This window comes from Leptinotarsa decemlineata, unplaced genomic scaffold (assembly GCF_025532065.1).
Source record: "Leptinotarsa decemlineata unplaced genomic scaffold, Ldec_3_MD MMD2_P_RNA_scaffold_5, whole genome shotgun sequence".
In the NCBI taxonomy this organism is placed as follows: Eukaryota; Metazoa; Arthropoda; class Insecta; order Coleoptera; family Chrysomelidae; genus Leptinotarsa; species Leptinotarsa decemlineata.
In genome coordinates, this window is record NW_027412532.1 from 5,462,435 (window position 1) to 5,479,938 (window position 17,504).

The following is a 17,504-nucleotide window of genomic DNA, read 5'->3' on the forward strand; positions in this document are numbered from 1 at the left end:
CAATGAGATACATAACCTCATAAACAAGGTTTTGTTGTATATCTCACACATTCATACCACGTTTCTTCATTTAAGTGGCCTCACCACCAGAGCAGGGACAGCAGCTATCATCTGATTTCTTTGGATAGATAGATACTGATACTTTATTGTCTAAGAATAACTTCTTATTGACAAAGTGTCATAAGTAATCATTAAAGTAATGAAGGTACAAAATACAAGTAAGCATAAAAGTGGAAGTATAAAAATTATAAAATTAGTCGAGACGAATAAGATGAGATTAATGTGTATAAACACATGTGTATAAACACAAGTGAAAAGAAATTGAAACAAATAAAATGTATTTAAAAAAATGAACAAAACTATACACTCAATAACTAATCAATAGTCAAAACAATAAGTTACGATAATTCAAATCCAGCCTGCTGTTCAATAGCTGAGGTTAGTTTATATCTGAGAGTTTCTTCATCAGTAATCACTGGAATCTTCAGTAAATTCAGACAGGTACTAGCTGATGGCATTCTGTTTTCCGACCCTGACGACTGAATACAGAATAACGGTGTCAATTCCTGAAAAAGCAATTTTCGTATAAGCTTCAACTTCTCGAATACAGCAAAATCTTTCGTCAGTTTGTTTTATTGAAAGTCCATAAGTTCGTTCTGTTACTTGAATTATTACGTTATCATCAACACAGGCTGAACAAGTTTTTAGAAATTGTAAATTTGGAACTGGTCAAAAGCAAGTTCCAAATTTGTCTTCATTCAACTTATAACATGGTTAACTACCCACAATTTGTATTGATCGACTCTAATTTGACTCCATTCAGAAATTCATCTATAATTTCACTGATTTTTTTGTCCTATTCAGAAATTCAGAAAAAATACATTGGAATGTGTACAAAAGTGCATTAAATCAAGTTAAATTTAAGGTAAGTTCGTATGATTTCTTCTGATACAGTATAAAATACATGTATTCATATAAAATACAATGCAAATCTGTTTTATAATAGAAAAAATAACATTCCAGATGGAGTTGATATAACTGATGGAATAGCCATGGCACATGATGTTGAATTTTTAGGATCCATGTTAGATGAATCTTTAAATTGGGATCTACATATTGATGAGGTTTGCAAGAAACTTAATGCAGCATTCTTCGCGATTAAGCAGATGAAATTGCCTGTAGATAAAAAAAATCTCTTAAGTATATATTTTGCAATGGCATATCCGCATATTTCCTTAAATATAATGTCATGGGGATGTGGTAGAGATTTTAATAGAATATTAGTTGCCCAAAAGCGCATTATAGGACTGATTTTTGATTTTATATATATATATATATATATATATATATATATATATATATATATATATATATATATATATATATATATATATATATGCTGAAACAGCTGTCTACCGGTGGCTCTTAAATTGAAATCAATATGGGAATGATCAAAAAGTACTTATCTATTTATTTTTTTTAGATATATATTCAAATGTGTGACTTATGTAAGAAATAATCTTGCATCTTTTGAAACGAATGGTTCTACTCATAATTATCATACACGTCATGGTGGTATGTGAAGGATACCCTCACACAAATCAAATAAATTTAAAAATTCTCCAATATACAATGCTATCTCACTTTACAATAAATTACCTGATTCAATCAAGGAGTCAAAATCATATAAAATCTTTAAGAACAATACGAAACTATTCTTAATAAAAAAATATTTTTATAGTTTAAAAGACTATTGGAGTGATAATTCCTGGGAATAATTCCCATGTATTTGTTTTTAAATTGTAACATTTATATATTGGGTGCCGTGTTTCAGGTTTTTATATTTATATTTTATCTTTATTCTTTAATTTGTTATTCAAGTATGACTTACTATTATTTTTATTCTCAATATGTATATAACATATATTACAATTATTGACTTACCATATGTACATTATGTACCGATAATGGTTAATAAAATGATTATTATTATTATTATTATTACTATTATTATTAATGTATATAATGTAAACAAAGTTTTGTTTTTCTCACCTTGAATCCCAATAACGGTGGTCTTGAGCAGCTTGTCACAAATTTCAGTAACTGTTTTTTCTGAACAGCAGTAAATTTATGCAAAATCTTCCAAAACAGTACTATAGTGGGGTGGTCCGGTCCGAATTCACCTGAAAAATGAAATTAGTGTAATAAAGCATCACTTACATAATGAACCGAAACATGACAAAAGTAATACAAGCTGTTGAAGCCAAAACTCTGCACGAGTAGAAACGCCGGAAAGATATATTTTTACTACTGTGGAATTCAATTGTTAGAGTCAGAAAAGGAATAGTATAGTCTATACGAAGTCAACCCAAACAGCTAAATAAAAGACAAATGTGCTGATGAATTTACTAGTTAATACCATATAAAACCTCCCACATAAAAATAATGATTAGACCTCGTATGAATATCACGCCGCCCATGCCCTACAAAGAAACTGCCGACGTTCGTTAACTATTTAGTTTTAATGCCATTCGAATCGACTTCGTATATACTATACCTAGTGTTGTTGATATAGACTTCTGATGTTGAAGATTTGTACTATTGTAAATGAGTTCATGAGCAAAAGCCTTCTCAAAAAACAAATGTTGTTTCTAAGGTTCAGAATAGGATAAGTATTAGGTGGTTACAAAAATTTTGTCCGTTTCTATAAATCTACTTCAAATTTTAATCTCTCAGTGTATCCTTATTCTATCAGCATAAAAAATTATTCACTCGGGATTCGATGAAGTCGACGGCCGAGCTACAAAACACATAACACTAAAACGCTCTTGTCTACACGGCAATCAGCTATAATATCATTACTTTGGGTAGGTCAACTGAAGTATCACGAGTGTTCATTTTACAAAAACGATTTATAAGACTCATTTTTGGCATGGATTATAACGAATCTTGTAGAAATCAAGAATGTATTCTAACGTTCCCGTGTGTTTGCCTATGTAAGTTATTAATTTATACATTTAATAATAAAGATAGATTTACAAAAAATTGCGAACTTCACGAACACGATACTAGATATAAAAACAACTTACACCTAAATCAATTCAACAAAACATGGTACACAAAATCTCTTCTGTATGCTGGAGGCTACTTTTATAACCTGTTTCCCGAATGCATAAAATTAGCAAAACATTTAAAAAAATACAAATCCGACCTTAAGAATGTTTTGCTCCATCACTCCTTTTATTCACTAACTGAATACATTAAGTTGAATATTAGAACTAAATCCAATGACCAATAGACAAACTTTTAATATGTTTTATATGTACATTTTATTTTATATTTTCAACAAGTTTTGTAAATAGTTGGCATCCAACTTTAGACTTTTATATTTGTATATTGCATGCTCCATCAATTATTTAATGTTGTTATGTATAAATACCTGATTATTCAAACTATTATATTTATCCTATTTTTATGACTACCATTGGACTTATCTCATGTCACAAAAATGATTTATGGAGATTAATAAAATTATCTATCTATCTATCTATCTATCATCTACCTATCTATGGCAAAGAGAGAAAATTGACTCCCATGGCGCAAAATTTTAAAGTGGTGAGAAATTCAGTGGCTTACAAATAGTGAATTGAATAAGCGATATAGTAGAAGATATTCTGCAAAATTGTTTTATTGAGTGCAGTGAAATGAAACTGATTTAGTAAGTATTGAAGTGTTAATATTGCAGAAAGCAGCAACAACAAATATATAGTAATTTATTCAAGTTGTCGTAATCCTGCATTAAAAAACCTCCAAACAGCTGAAACATCTACACTAAGGAGTATTACCAAAATGCGTCACCTTCAAAACATACTACACAATCCCTCAAACGCACTGCTTTATAGAACTACAAAAGTGAAACCTATAAAGAAGAGACTAACAGACCTAGGAAACTGCTTTGCCAAAAATGAAACTAACTTGGAGACCCTACAGGCATTATGTAAGGAAAGAGCTGAAGGGCAACCATCCAAATTCAAATACCCGGAAAAAACTATTCGGGGAACCATCAAATCACTCTCATAATTTATAATTTTTTTTGTCAGACGAATTATGTACCTCAAATCTGTTATGTGGGCATATGCAAATATTTAAAAATTACACACTGGCTGAACGACTTCGGTCGATGGCCCTTTGGTATTAACCAATGAATTACATTTATTATTATTATTTATTTCTTGAATCAGTTGGTCTAGCTAGACTTACCTCCGTATACGGTGTGTGCAAACAAATCGCTGAGATCAATTTCTTGGGTATCCCCGCCTATAATAACTTGTAACTCCTTGTGGCTGAATAGTTTCAACCACGGCAAAGGAACGACGCTGTTGAGCCCGTTTCGAAAAGCCGTGCATTGTTTTTTCAACTGTCTATTCAATTTGAGATCGGCCAGCCTTTGGATGTACTCCAACCGATTCTCATTCGTCACAGGAATGTCTGCTCCATTGGGTTTCAACTCCATGATCTGAAAAATTTGTTCGATTTATCATAAGGAATAATATATCATAAAACGAATCTTACTCTGGTTTCTCCCAAGTCGTTATTAACTGTAGTGAAATCGAGTCCCAAATCGGTGATATCTCCGTTGAAGTCTCGCATATATAGTAAATTTCTGTACAAAACCGGATCCAGCGACTTTAAATAGTGGGCGGGAGCTCGGTCCACTAGCAACTTGGCCAAAAAAAATTCCGCCAACGGCAGATCGACCAGAATGTTTTCGAAAATAGCCTAAAAAGAATCCAATTCAAAAAACTGTTGATACATTCGTTGTAATAACTCACTTTCCCTACAAGCCTGCCAATAAAGTAGTAGTGATCGGTGAAATTGTTGACTATGAGGTGAACATTAGGGTTCGGATACAATGTGTTATCAGCAGTCAACAAGAAAAATCCCCTGTTCGGATCGAAAGCCGTCTTCAGGACCTCGTTTATGAACTCTTTGAAAATTCCACCACCATCGATACCTGCTTCCTCCAACCCCACGCTGTTGATGAACTGTATCCGTACTTTGTGTTTCAAGTCCAATTCTAACAAGAATTTGAGAGTTAATCACCGAGAAGGGCATTCATATAAGTCACTTACCACTTTTATTTGAAATTTTTTCGAAAGCATCCTCGTAAATGTGTGTTCTACGAATGACTATGACGTTGTCGTGGAGCAACTCACTATGATGTCTGTAGTAATCGTAGGGGCCTAAGCTGTTTCTGCATAAATCACGCAAGAATAATACTCTCGTGTTGAAGTTTATCAAGAAAGGCAGCTCTTCGAGAATGGCCAAGGAACGTTGTTCTATGGTCGAAAGAGGAGGCAGTTGTTCTTCATCTGCAATAAAATTTCACAGGTTCGTTTACGATTTCCATTTTGTCATTCTTACATTGGAAAATAGGAGGTTAAAAAGTATTTTGAAAAATAAATGATATTAAAAAAAAAATCCGTTTAGCTGAACAATTCAATTCATGAGTTTTTTAAATTCACTTCGAAAAGTATTCAAATTGATGTTTCAAATGTTGGGTTTTAATTTTTAAAGGGATTTGTTTCTAATTCACATATTGGCAACAGCGCCTACATCATTTATATGTTTTTACATTTACTTTTACTTTTATAATTGACATTTTCTTTGTTTATTGCGCATTGAATTCTGTCAACTGTACTTTTCAACCAAAGAAATTATTATTATCATCATTATTATTAAAAAAAATCATTTTGTATAGACAAAAAAGTTTCAATAGGCCTTACCTTCTCTTCCGTCTGTAGATCCATGGAATGAATGAAGTGTACTCGAAAAATAGTTATTCCTAGACAAATCTGCAGGTATATGAATTTTTTCAGAGGTCCAGAATCCTGCTGGACAAAACTGCTTCCTCAAGTCCAACATATATAAAACTCTCACAGAATTGAAACACGCCTTATACAAATGGACAACTTCTGGAGTAGACTGAACCTAAAGTGAAAGTGAGATAATGACATTATAAAAAATAATTGGCAGTCAAGTTAAAATCTAACAAAAATCTTGCTTTACTTACAGCACACGATCGAGACATAGGAAAAGTTATTTTAATGAGCTCCCGCGCTACGTTCTTGAGCAATACTGACATCGAATACAGGTCTTTTTTTGAGAAAGTTTCGCTTGTATCCGAATTCTCTGAAAACAAACACCAATTTTTTTCACTTCCTCATTACCTTTCACAATATTTTTACTGACCTCTGTCTGTTAAAGTTTCAGTGAAAAATGTAAACATATCACAGAAAACAGATAACGCTGTATGGCAATCTCTCCAAGAAAACAGATATGTTCCAGTTGTCTGAAAATGTTCGAATTTATTTTTACTCAAGTGGGTCCACAACTTGTTCAGAAACAAACTGTTCAAGCCAAATTTATACAGCAACCTGGAAGTAAGTATAAAAATAAATAAGCAATTCAACATTCCTTTTTCTTTGCAGGGTTCAACCATATTTCGTAATGCAATGTAAGTATTGTAATCAAAGATCTGTTATGGAAGAAGATTTAAAAGTCTATTCCAATTTTGAAGGTACCTTTATGAAAAAATTACTTTATCATTGGATTCAGAATGCCTCTAAATAACTGTGAAAAAAAAATCGATAAAAATTTTATTAATGTTAAATATTGGGCAACTTGAGATTGAAAAACTTGCTGAACCACCCCAAAAGAACACCCTGTAACAACAAACAGTCATGGATATATATATATATACATATATATATATATATATATATATATATATATATATATATATATATATATATATATATATATATATATATATATATATACTTTCAATTTTCTCTATCACACTTGATCAAACATTAGCAACATTTAAATGGCAACTTTAATCCAAATTAAAATATCAGGTATAAATATCAGTTAATTAGCTGTAAAGTTGGTTATAACATCAAATATTTTTGCTTTTTTTCAACATGTTGTTAGTTACTGGAGGTAGTTTACTGTTGCAACTAAAAAATAATAATTTGCGTGGCTACCTCTTGTTCTTGCATGACTCACAGTTTAGTGAGATTTCTAATTTCAAGTTGTCGTATCTATGTTATAAATAAACAACAAAAAAATCGCAAATGAAAATCCTATATTTTTGATTGAAGAAAATGAAATGAACATTTCAAATGTTGTCTCGAAATGGTCTTTTTATTACTTGACAACTGGAAAGGAATTAGTGAATTGGAATAATAAATCAAAATGATTCAGGGATGTTTCTAATCTAAATGGATCACACTGTATATATTTCAGAAAATACGAAAACTTACAGATACTTCTTCATTGAATCCTTATAGACCAACAACAAATTATGACATAACACTGTGAAAGCCATCAGAACCTCTTCATCATTACAGTGCTGTTCAAAAAAGGTTAACAATTTCTTCACCCTCCCATATCTGTTCAAGTTGAGTAAGTAGTCGGAAAGCAACAATCGCTGCTCAGTTACTAGCTCTTCTTCTTCTTCTTCATCGTCGCTATCTTCTTTCGTTAAATCAGATGACGGTCTCAATTGATGAATGTTACGACTGAGTTTTGAGAGAACTTGAACACTATCACAATTTGGTTCTGAAATTATATGAACTTATTCAGAAGACTGTTATATTGTTTAATTATTAAATCTCAAGTACAAGACCATTGCCAATATTTTAAAATTATTTTGTCTTTAGGGGGTGATTGATTCTAAAGTGAAGAGTTGATTATTACTTAAAAAAAAGCTGTGTGGTGATCTTCCTAATTTTGCATGATGATACAAATTAACACGGATCATTATGAAATAAAAGAAATAGAACTCAAACCAACAAGTACAAATAAACATTCATTAATTATTGAAAAATTATTTTCAAATCTCACATACATCTCAGAAATCGTAAACAAACAACTAAAATTAACCAATTTTTGTCTCAACCTGCTAAAAATTTTTATATATTCGTGTAGGTATGTTATTTTGTTTATATTGTATATAAAAAAAAATATTCTAGAAAATGTGACATTCAAATTTTTTTTTATTTTTATGATAGGACTCTAAATATTTTTATTGGTGTTGAATTAAAAAGAAATCTATTAATTATGTAGGCCTGTGGACCAGAAACTTGAAAATGATTTATTACCTCCCTGCTTAAGGAAATATACTATAGTGATTTAAAGATGACATCAAATGTTCATGTATGTAATGTTTGTACAGCTGTTTCAAATTCAATAGCATTTTGTATAACCTCTTCAAAGACAATGTTTATCACTTTTATTTCATACCATGAAAAATAAAAAAGGTTCGTAGTCATGCAAATATAGAAAGTAGAGGATGTATTTAATAGTTGGAAGCTCAGCTCACATATATCTCCAAAGTTATATTCTAGGAGTACATAACAAAATTATTTAAAGTTTCTGTGAAATATCTCTATTGACCACCACTAACAATCCTGTTTCTAGAAGAAAAAGAAACAGTTAATTGATATTTATGTAGCACTTTTCAAAATAAAATCATACAGGGTGGAAATAATTCCAAACATAAAAAATTCCTTACCATAATCATCTGGCTCCAATGCTAAAATACTGTAAAATAAGCTGGGACTCTTGTCAAAATGAAAACCACTATTCAAATGTTTCAGCAATTGGTCGAATGGTAAATCTTTGCTGTTGTTCTTCAGATGAGGAATCAGAACATTTTTGACATTGTGAGATAGCGTGCTGTTCAAAAAATTTGAAGTAAACCCTGACAGGCATAAGTCGTTCAAAGCGTCTGACTCACCAAGGTATCTGAATGGTTTTTGTATAAGAATAATAATTTCTTCTAAACACTGATGTTCAGTATCCAATTGTTTCCTTAGAAATGTATAATACCCTGTAAAATTAATATTAGTAAATCGTATGACTCCAAATATTAGTACAAATATGTATACCTTTTCTTATCAGATACTCGAATGTACAAGCATTAGTGGTGAAAATGTATAAAGACTTCATCAACACTGCATTATCTTCATGTTCGTTCAATGTTTTGAGGCAAAGAACAAGATATCTTTTAATCAACCAAGAAAAGGAGGCATCACCATTTATATATCCTAATAATTCTGTATGACAGTTGCATATGATACTGGCTAATCGAAACTGAAAAAAAACAAAGTTGAGAAAGATTTTAAAATCAGGAGGTTAACATTTTCCAAACATGAATATGGAAGATCAATATCAAGTTATTTCGTGTATGTATGAATGTTAGTTTTTTTTGTAAAAGTTTGTTCACTTTCTTTGATATCAGTTGTGAGATATATAAATTTTTAGAGCTGAAATATTGGCTTTTTTATAAGTAGCTCACAGGCAGTCATTGGGACCATATGAAACATTGATAATTTCCTGAACTGCAACAGCTTTGTTAAAGTGTGCAAATATTCATCACAAAATCAAACAATATTGAAGTGAAAATGAAAATGAAGTGAATATCCACAGAATTCAATAGTAAAAAGGAGACATCAGTTTATAAATTTGCATTGCTAAAACTGAGCACAATAGCGTGAGAATTTTTTGTAATTTTAACCTTTGTAACGGACAAAAAATACATGAGTTACAGAAAATATAAATTACGTGCAAGCCTAACAAAAAATTACCACACTACTAATACATTGTACTTACCAATTTATCTTTGTCCGTTTTGGCATCGTAAAAGAACAACAGCTTGGAAAGTAATACTCGATTCGATGCAGTATTTTCCAATTGGGTAAAGAGCTGCCTTTCTTCATCTTTTTTGTGTTTTCTCACAATCCAGCTTCGAATATGAGACTGAAGGATTTGCGTGCTTTGTAGCTTCAACCTTTGTTCCTAAAAAGTAATTATTTCTCAAGCAGTCCTTCTTTTATTGACAATATTAATTATTCAGCTTACTTGTCTTTTTCTTCTCTCTTCATGGGTTTTCTGCAAAAGTGATTCCTTACTCAATTTTTTACTTGATCCTGACAAATTCTGCTCTGGTCTACTTTTAGAGTTTCCTTCAAAGGAATAGCTCATTTTGAAAGCTGCAAAAAAGAATACATGAACCATCAAAGGTGAATAATATGGATACTTTTAACTTATATTATAATCAACAGTAATACTTACCCATTTTTACAAAAAACTAGATATTTGATTTTGATATGTCCACAGGAAATGAATGTTATTGAAGTTTATTTATAATATATATGTCATTATCTATCCCAATGGGGGTATGACTACTGTTAATTCTTGAATAATTTTAATGCAATCTTCCTACAAGATTTTTATTATTCTTCATGGATTATTCTCGAAATGAGTGCAACACGTGTGTATATTGATACCTTGAATAATCTTCGACTGATGAGAATACTATTAGTCCCATCACAAAATAGAAATGTTTGGGAATAAATATTTACAGCTGATTTTGACAGTAATCATAAAACGACAAATTAGAAGAAAATAGGAAAGTGTCCTATGAGCAAGAAAGGAGATACCAACTTATCAGCCAGTAATGTTTATTCTGCAATGTCTAATGCACATGGTCATTCGAAATATATTCGATTATAGCTATAAATTCAAATTAACATTAGTGAACTAATCAAACTGAAACAAATCAACTTATAAGGGACAATTTCTCAAGATATGTTCCAAAAGTAACTAGGCATGTGGTTGATTTTTCTAAAATCATTGCTATCGTGGTTCTACTGAAAAACCGGGTAGATATGGAACACGGTTTCCTGGAACTGGTGAACCAATCGTCAAAATACTAATCGATGAACTGAATAATTTATTGAGGTGAGAGTGACAATTAACAGATAACGTTTGGTTTCGGAAAATTTGAACGGGTGATTGCCAAAATGTACCTCGGCCACTTTTATATTCTTCTTCTTCTAGTTATGGTCGTGGCTTCCTTAAACAGGCGCATTTAACCAGGACATTTTTATATTGTTTTGAGAGAAACAAAAACTTTCTGAATCAAATAGTTTTTGTGATTGGAGAGTAGAGAATCATGTTATATTCCACATACCTAGATGAGTAGAGTCATATGATTTGAATAAAATTTCATCGATATTTTCTGAAAAAAATTATTAAAATTTTTATCAGACTAAGTACTTTTCATCGCAGAACAGCTTTTGTTATTAATTTGTCTCATTTCAGTGATGAAAACAATGAACTACCTAGATTTAAACAAGTTTATTTGGACAACTGTCAAGAAAAACATATAGACCTAGCGTAAACGAAGTAAAAACTCAATGAACTTTATATATAACAAAGATGCATAGGAACCCTGCTATTTGAACTGCTCCGCTTTTGTTTTGTCAATTATTCTCGATGCGAGAAATAAAATTGACCCAAACGAAAAATAATGATATGTCTGAAAGTTTAAATTTGATTAACTGATTTTCTCAAGTCAGCTGAATTTGCATTTCACTTTCTTTTCATTTTAAACTGGTACTTGCTCATAATAATACACTAATGAAATGTACTGCTAATGTAGATACTGCTGATATAATGGAACGCACTCGACAGGTTGTTAGTTTTTTGTTTGTGAAATTGAAAATAGTGTTTGACATTTTGAGTGACGTTTCCTTATTTTCTCGGTAGTTAATAACGGCAAAAAAACTAGGTTATATTCCCATTATATTAATTCAAAAGTGAGTAAACCAAGAAGTAACTTAATAATTTACGTATATTTAATTTTGTTTTTCTAGTTATGGCAAGCGGTTCAAAAAAACGTATAATGGTGGAAACAAAAAATTTATCAAAAGACCCTCCCCCTGGAATCAGTGCCATTCCTGATGAATCAAATTGCAGGTACTTTCACGTAGTAATGGCGGGGCCGACGGGTTCTCCCTACGAGGGAGGCCTATTCAAGCTCGAATTGTTCCTTCCGGAGAACTATCCTATGTCACCTCCCAACGTTAGATTTCTGACTAAAATATATCATCCAAATATCGATAAATTAGGGAGAATTTGTTTAGACATCCTTAAGGAGCAATGGTCACCGGCCTTACAAGTAAGAACAGTATTATTATCGATACAAGCTTTGCTCAGCAGTCCCAATCCTGACGATCCACTAGCTAACGACGTAGCAAATATGTGGAAAAGTAGGGAGGAAGATGCTGTACTCAGGGCGAAAGAGTGGACGAGGCTGTATGCCATGGAATAAATTTGCATCAAAATGAACGTGTAGTATAGTGTCAGAAAACTGACTGTGATAAACATGTTAAAACGTAAAATAATATATTTTGTTCTGTTGAGTCAAGGCAATTTTTGGACAAATATGTACTGATTAAAATTAGTCATAAATTTTGTACTCGGGTAACGTTAAACTATATTGTCCAAAATTGTTTTTTTTAATATTCCATTCCTAATAAATTTTAGTGTTTTTCAGGAACAAAATTTTAGTTAGTGATGATCTGTTAAGCAGAAAGTGTACGTTATCATATGAATATGGTAAAAAACCTAACTTTCATAGGCAGAGGTAACTGACATTGTTAAGTTTCAAATCTTCAAAAACAACCGTTTTCTCAATCTGAAGTTAGTTCAGAATATAAATCATTTTGCAAAAAGGCAGACTGATTAGACTGAATGCTATTATAAAACAACAGTCCAACTAGATGAAAGTAATCTTTGGATGAAATGACAAATAGATCATAAAATATTGTAGAGAATCTCAACTTAATAATGCATATTCATCAGTGAGCAATACACAATACATTTTAAGTAAATGCGTACACTTTCTGTTGAAAAGAATATATTCTGTTTGTCATAACATTTTGATATTGTAGTTACCACAAACCAGGGTAATGATGACAACTAATTTATTCCATTTTTTATATTGTAACCTCATTTGCAAACATGATAGTTTCAATTACATATGTTTTTCCTTTGAAACGGCAAAATAGTTTGAAAACTGATATCAACTTATATCAGGAGGTGGTCATAAAGAAGAAAGTATGCGAATATTGTAGAGCTTAATAAATATTAAAATAGGTGGCTCCTGATGTGTAGAGACTATTAAGTAAATTACAGTGGCGTTTTCATTTATATGCATGGAAATTATCTGAAAGTCACACTGGAATCCAATTGGATGAATATTATGTCCACACTTGAAAGTTGACCTAATTCCATTTAATTTTACTTGAATAATTGCTGAAATATTGATCTCACAGGACAAAAAAATATACTTTTTAATAAACCTAAAGATCAACAGAAATGTACTTCATGTATTTTTTTTCATACATTCAGTTATACCCGAGATATTTGAAGATTTTCAAATAGTTGCTGCATTTATTTAAAAAAAAAAACATTAACCTTTTTGTAGTAAGATGAACAAAATCAGTCTTCAAGTAACGTTTTGGGATGTTTTTTCGTATTTCGAAATCTGAATATTACAGAAAATGTGCAACAGGCTTTTTTTCATTAATATTTTCAAGTTGATCAACATCAACAAAGATATTATAAATTGGTTAGCAAAATGTGCGTCCAGAGACCGTGCTATAATTCTGTTGTGAGAAAAGGGTATTCATTGATCCATTTATTGAACTACTTATTATTTTAAAAAAAGACCATTTTTCGTATTAAAGAAAATAATTTTGAAGACTATGGAGGAGAAATGCTTACGTATGAGAAAATAATTATTTCAAAAAATAATCTCGAAACATTTCATCTCTCATACAGTACCTATACCGTAGGTTCTGGTGAATGCCTGCCGGAAAACAACTACTTTCCCAGCTAATACCACACCGGACATTGAATTATATAAGATAAACTTTCATGATACATACCTCACAGTGGTTAATCTTGCAGATATTTTTCGTCCATCCAGCAGCAGGATCATGCTGAAATCGATCAAGTAGATCACCTATAGACCGGTTTCGAGGTACTACCTCTCATCAGTGCAGGAAAGATCCAATCCAAACGGCAGTGTGCCGTCTCTTCACATTCTCCAATTTTTTCGACAATATTCAAGAAAATATTCATTCGTTCATTCAACGGAAAAACCCAAATCACAACATTATAAAGAGAACAACAAAATGAATATTAAACATGAATTACCATTTGATAATTTGGCATAGAAAAACATTTGATAATTTGACACAGAAATACAAAGCTAGCAAATGAATTAAGTACTGAACTAACATCATTTATAAGACTTCTGATCTTATATGAATATGTGTTAAACATATCTATCTTGTGAGATAATGTGCTTGTTTTTTCATAGTATTGAGTAATAATAGACGCAAATAATCTGTCGAGCAAAAGCAGACCGTGTTAGGAGTCACACGTTAAAAGGTAAGACCTCGTTAATCCTTAGCTCGCACAAGTTTCTACTTCTGAGGGTTGTCGTTCGTAGGGGTGCGACAGCTGGTTAACGGAAAAAACAGATTTTTTAAATATCTCGGCATCGCGAGTATTCCGTGCAGGAGTTTTCCTGGGAGCCCTTAATGGGAGTACATTAAATTTGTATAACAATTTTTTTCACAAGCACTGAAAAAGTTACAATATTGAAATTAGCCTGACGTTTTGTACTACCAAATAGACACTTACCTAGTAATTTATTTGGTTTACCCCATGGTTGTAAGGGGTGGAATACGCAACCCCTAAAATTTATTTCCAATGTAACTTTTTGTTTTTGATAACCATTTAAAAATTTATTTCCGCTAGCCTGTTTCATTCTAAACAAAAAATGTCTCCTGGGTTTTTTGCCCAAAATAAACCAGTTCGCAGCAAAAAATTTTTTTACGAACAGTTACAGAGATACATCGTCATAAATGCGAACTGGATTTATTGTTATTTTGTAGTTAGTACCTGCATTAAACGATTAAAGGGTAATGAACAAAACTAATTTATTAATAACAAAACATACATGTAGAAATCATAGTAAATGTTCAATATGTCTACCTTCAGACATTACGTATGCCTCCAGAGATCCTACTATTAAGGAATGTTGGCAGAGCTGAATGTTCATTGAAAATATATATTTTCTTGTTCTTTTGTGTATGTTTTATTTTTCACACTTTTTCCTGTACCCTCAAATCTTAGGAAAATAATGTCAATATTCAAAAGAAATTCTTTGGGTATAAGCCTTCCGAAGAAATATACTTCTATTTATATAATAAAGTCTACTTTAGTGGTGCACAATTTTATTATTTTATTTATTTTATAGTCGTCAACTGGAGAAAATATTTTTATAAATATCAAGCATTTGTTGGATTTCGTTTTATAATATAAAATATGAAAAATAATTTAATATAAATAAAAAATATAATAAACTAAAATTGTCTAAAGATTCTTTCACTTTAAAAGTAACATAAGAAAACCATTTATTACTGTAAATGTTTAAACAACATTCAAAAACAATCTAAAGAAACAAAATTTCAAATAACAATTCAAAAGATCCAAAATCGAGGAATTTATTTCTTCTTTGGTGTTGTTTTTGAGTAGAATGCATCGAGAAACAGTGCGGCAAAAACTATTATTGTGCCAGTCCATTGCCGTGCAGATAATGCATTACCAAAGAGTAAGACAGAGGCCAAGACAGTGAAGAATTTTCTTGTTGTCGTTACAACTGAAAGAACTAAGGGACCAAATTCTGACACCTGAAATAAAAAAATAGATATAACACCAACGATTTTTGAGTTATTGAAACTGGAATGTCTTGGCAATGAATACTAATTATTTGAAAAACTTACCATTGAGTATAAGAATAGTTGCCCGATGGAAGATGTTACTCCTAATATGAGCAGATTGTTCACCACAAATGGAAATCTCTTTGCAAATTCAAAGAATGCTGCATATTCTCCAGTTATCAAAATAGTCACAGCCAAAAAGAGAGTACACCATGCATTGGCTACTTGCATCATCTGTAAGCCAGTTGGCTTCGATTCAGCTCTTATCCTATCCTAGAACCATTTATATTTTAGGAAAACCAATATCAGGTCAGGATTGTTCATAAAATGAGAAAAACATGTTTGTGCTCATAGAAAATATACAAAATGTCTGAACCAAGTGGGCTTTGCTTGAGCACTACTAGAATATTCATTCATTTGAACAAAACTACATTTATCATTTCAAAAATTGTACGAAGTCTGTACAAAAAATTAGATGAGTGCTCCAGTCCACTTTGGAAAACTACTTTAAGAACACCCATCAGGTAATTCTAACTAGTAATCATGATTTCTTTGAATCTCTAATTGAAAATGTTTCAAAGACTTGCATTAGCTGTTGACACAAATATTTACCTGCCTTTTTTTTTGCATTGTTAGAACCCATAAGAGAATTCCAAAAGATAATGATATGCCATTACTTATCACTTACCTGAATTGCCCCTGTTAATCCATCCATCAACAAAGACAGAACCAATAATAATTCCCCCACTCCCAGCGTGGAGTCTTGAGTGCTTGTCTTCGCTTGGTCTTTCAACATAAATAGGACAATCCCAAATACGATCATGAAAACGAAAAGATACTTTCTAGCCGTGTAAATTTTCTTCCCCAATAAGACGCCAAGAATCATAACGGGTATGGGTTTGGCAGACTTTCCAACCACTTGCGTCGGATAGGACACCCACTGTAGAGCCATATTAGAACACACCATAGCCAATAAATAGGTGACAGACATACTTGCATAGTAGAGTTTATGAGTTTTGTCTTCGCCCTGAGGCCATATTGTTTGAGAGACTTTTGCTACCAAAAAATTCACTACACACTGAACGAAAACTAAAGTAAGAGCGAACGTATATTTTTCGTATTTTGTGGAAACTGTTCCATCTTGTTCCACAACTTCATAAGGATATTTTCCCCTCGTTATTTTTTCTTGGACAATTCCAAAATAAAAATATGATAAAAATATACCACCAGCATAAAGGAAGAATTTATTTTTGTGCATTTTATATCAAATTGCAGAAATTTCAATAACTTTTTCTCAGACGTTTTCGAATTTATCAACGATTTAACATATGAAACATTTTTTCCAGATGGCAAACCCCACTACGGTTTATCTTCTCAGTTCTACCGTAACCTAAAAACTGGTGAAACTTTGTTTTGACTTGTATTAATTTCATTGGTCAGAGAAAAGGAGAGGGGAATAAAATGAATAAAACAGGAATATATTTGTTCGTTTGAACACATATTTTTTTCATTATTTTGTGATTTTATGCTCATAGATCATATTTCCACCTCATGCACACAGAACCCTCTTTTTAGTTTTTTCTAGGCACAAAGATCTGGTTTGTAGGTATGACCCGGCCTTACAGTTTCTGACAGATTTTTTTTAAGATTTCACGTAGATTATGAATTTCTTTTTCATTCGCATTGTTAACGTTGTTCTTCAATTTTGGTTGTATCTATTCATCAATATTTGATGTCGTTAACCGATTTTCGGCCACTTTGTCCAGCCTGAAAAATTAACCCGGCATTGGGCAATGATAGTGTTCATGAACGACGTTGGTTTACGAAATTTTAGAGATTTTAGCTTTGAAA

At 31.6% G+C, this 17,504-nt stretch overlaps 3 protein-coding genes across 3 annotated transcripts; 1 reads left to right on the top strand and 2 right to left on the bottom strand.

Moving 5' to 3' along the window:
* Positions 1-321: 321 nt before the first annotated feature.
* On the bottom strand, positions 322-10,453 carry LOC111513508 (ubiquitin-protein ligase E3C). The gene is made up of 16 exons (XM_074169338.1): positions 10,359-10,453; positions 10,144-10,290; positions 9,931-10,061; positions 9,682-9,867; positions 8,958-9,162; positions 8,582-8,899; positions 7,329-7,626; positions 6,253-6,437; positions 6,074-6,192; positions 5,787-5,991; positions 5,133-5,372; positions 4,833-5,077; positions 4,573-4,779; positions 4,261-4,516; positions 2,053-2,183; positions 322-566 (listed from the first exon to the last, which is right to left on the bottom strand). Exons 2-16 carry the CDS (start codon positions 10,145-10,147, stop codon positions 399-401), a joined length of 2,898 nt encoding a protein of 965 aa, XP_074025439.1. The 5' UTR covers positions 10,148-10,290; positions 10,359-10,453; the 3' UTR covers positions 322-398.
* Positions 10,454-11,514: 1,061 nt separating this feature from the next.
* Positions 11,515-12,895, top strand: LOC111513510 (ubiquitin-conjugating enzyme E2 N). The gene is made up of 2 exons (XM_023169727.2): positions 11,515-11,672; positions 11,730-12,895. Exon 2 carries the CDS (start codon positions 11,732-11,734, stop codon positions 12,185-12,187), a length of 456 nt encoding a protein of 151 aa, XP_023025495.1. The 5' UTR covers positions 11,515-11,672; positions 11,730-11,731; the 3' UTR covers positions 12,188-12,895.
* Positions 12,896-15,257: 2,362 nt separating this feature from the next.
* On the bottom strand, positions 15,258-17,059 carry meigo (Solute carrier family 35 member B1 homolog meigo). Its single transcript, XM_023169725.2, has 3 exons — positions 16,342-17,059; positions 15,717-15,926; positions 15,258-15,623 (listed from the first exon to the last, which is right to left on the bottom strand). The coding sequence occupies exons 1-3, from the start codon at positions 16,909-16,911 to the stop codon at positions 15,438-15,440; spliced, it is 966 nt and encodes a 321-aa protein (XP_023025493.2). The 5' UTR covers positions 16,912-17,059; the 3' UTR covers positions 15,258-15,437.
* Positions 17,060-17,504: the final 445 nt, after the last annotated feature.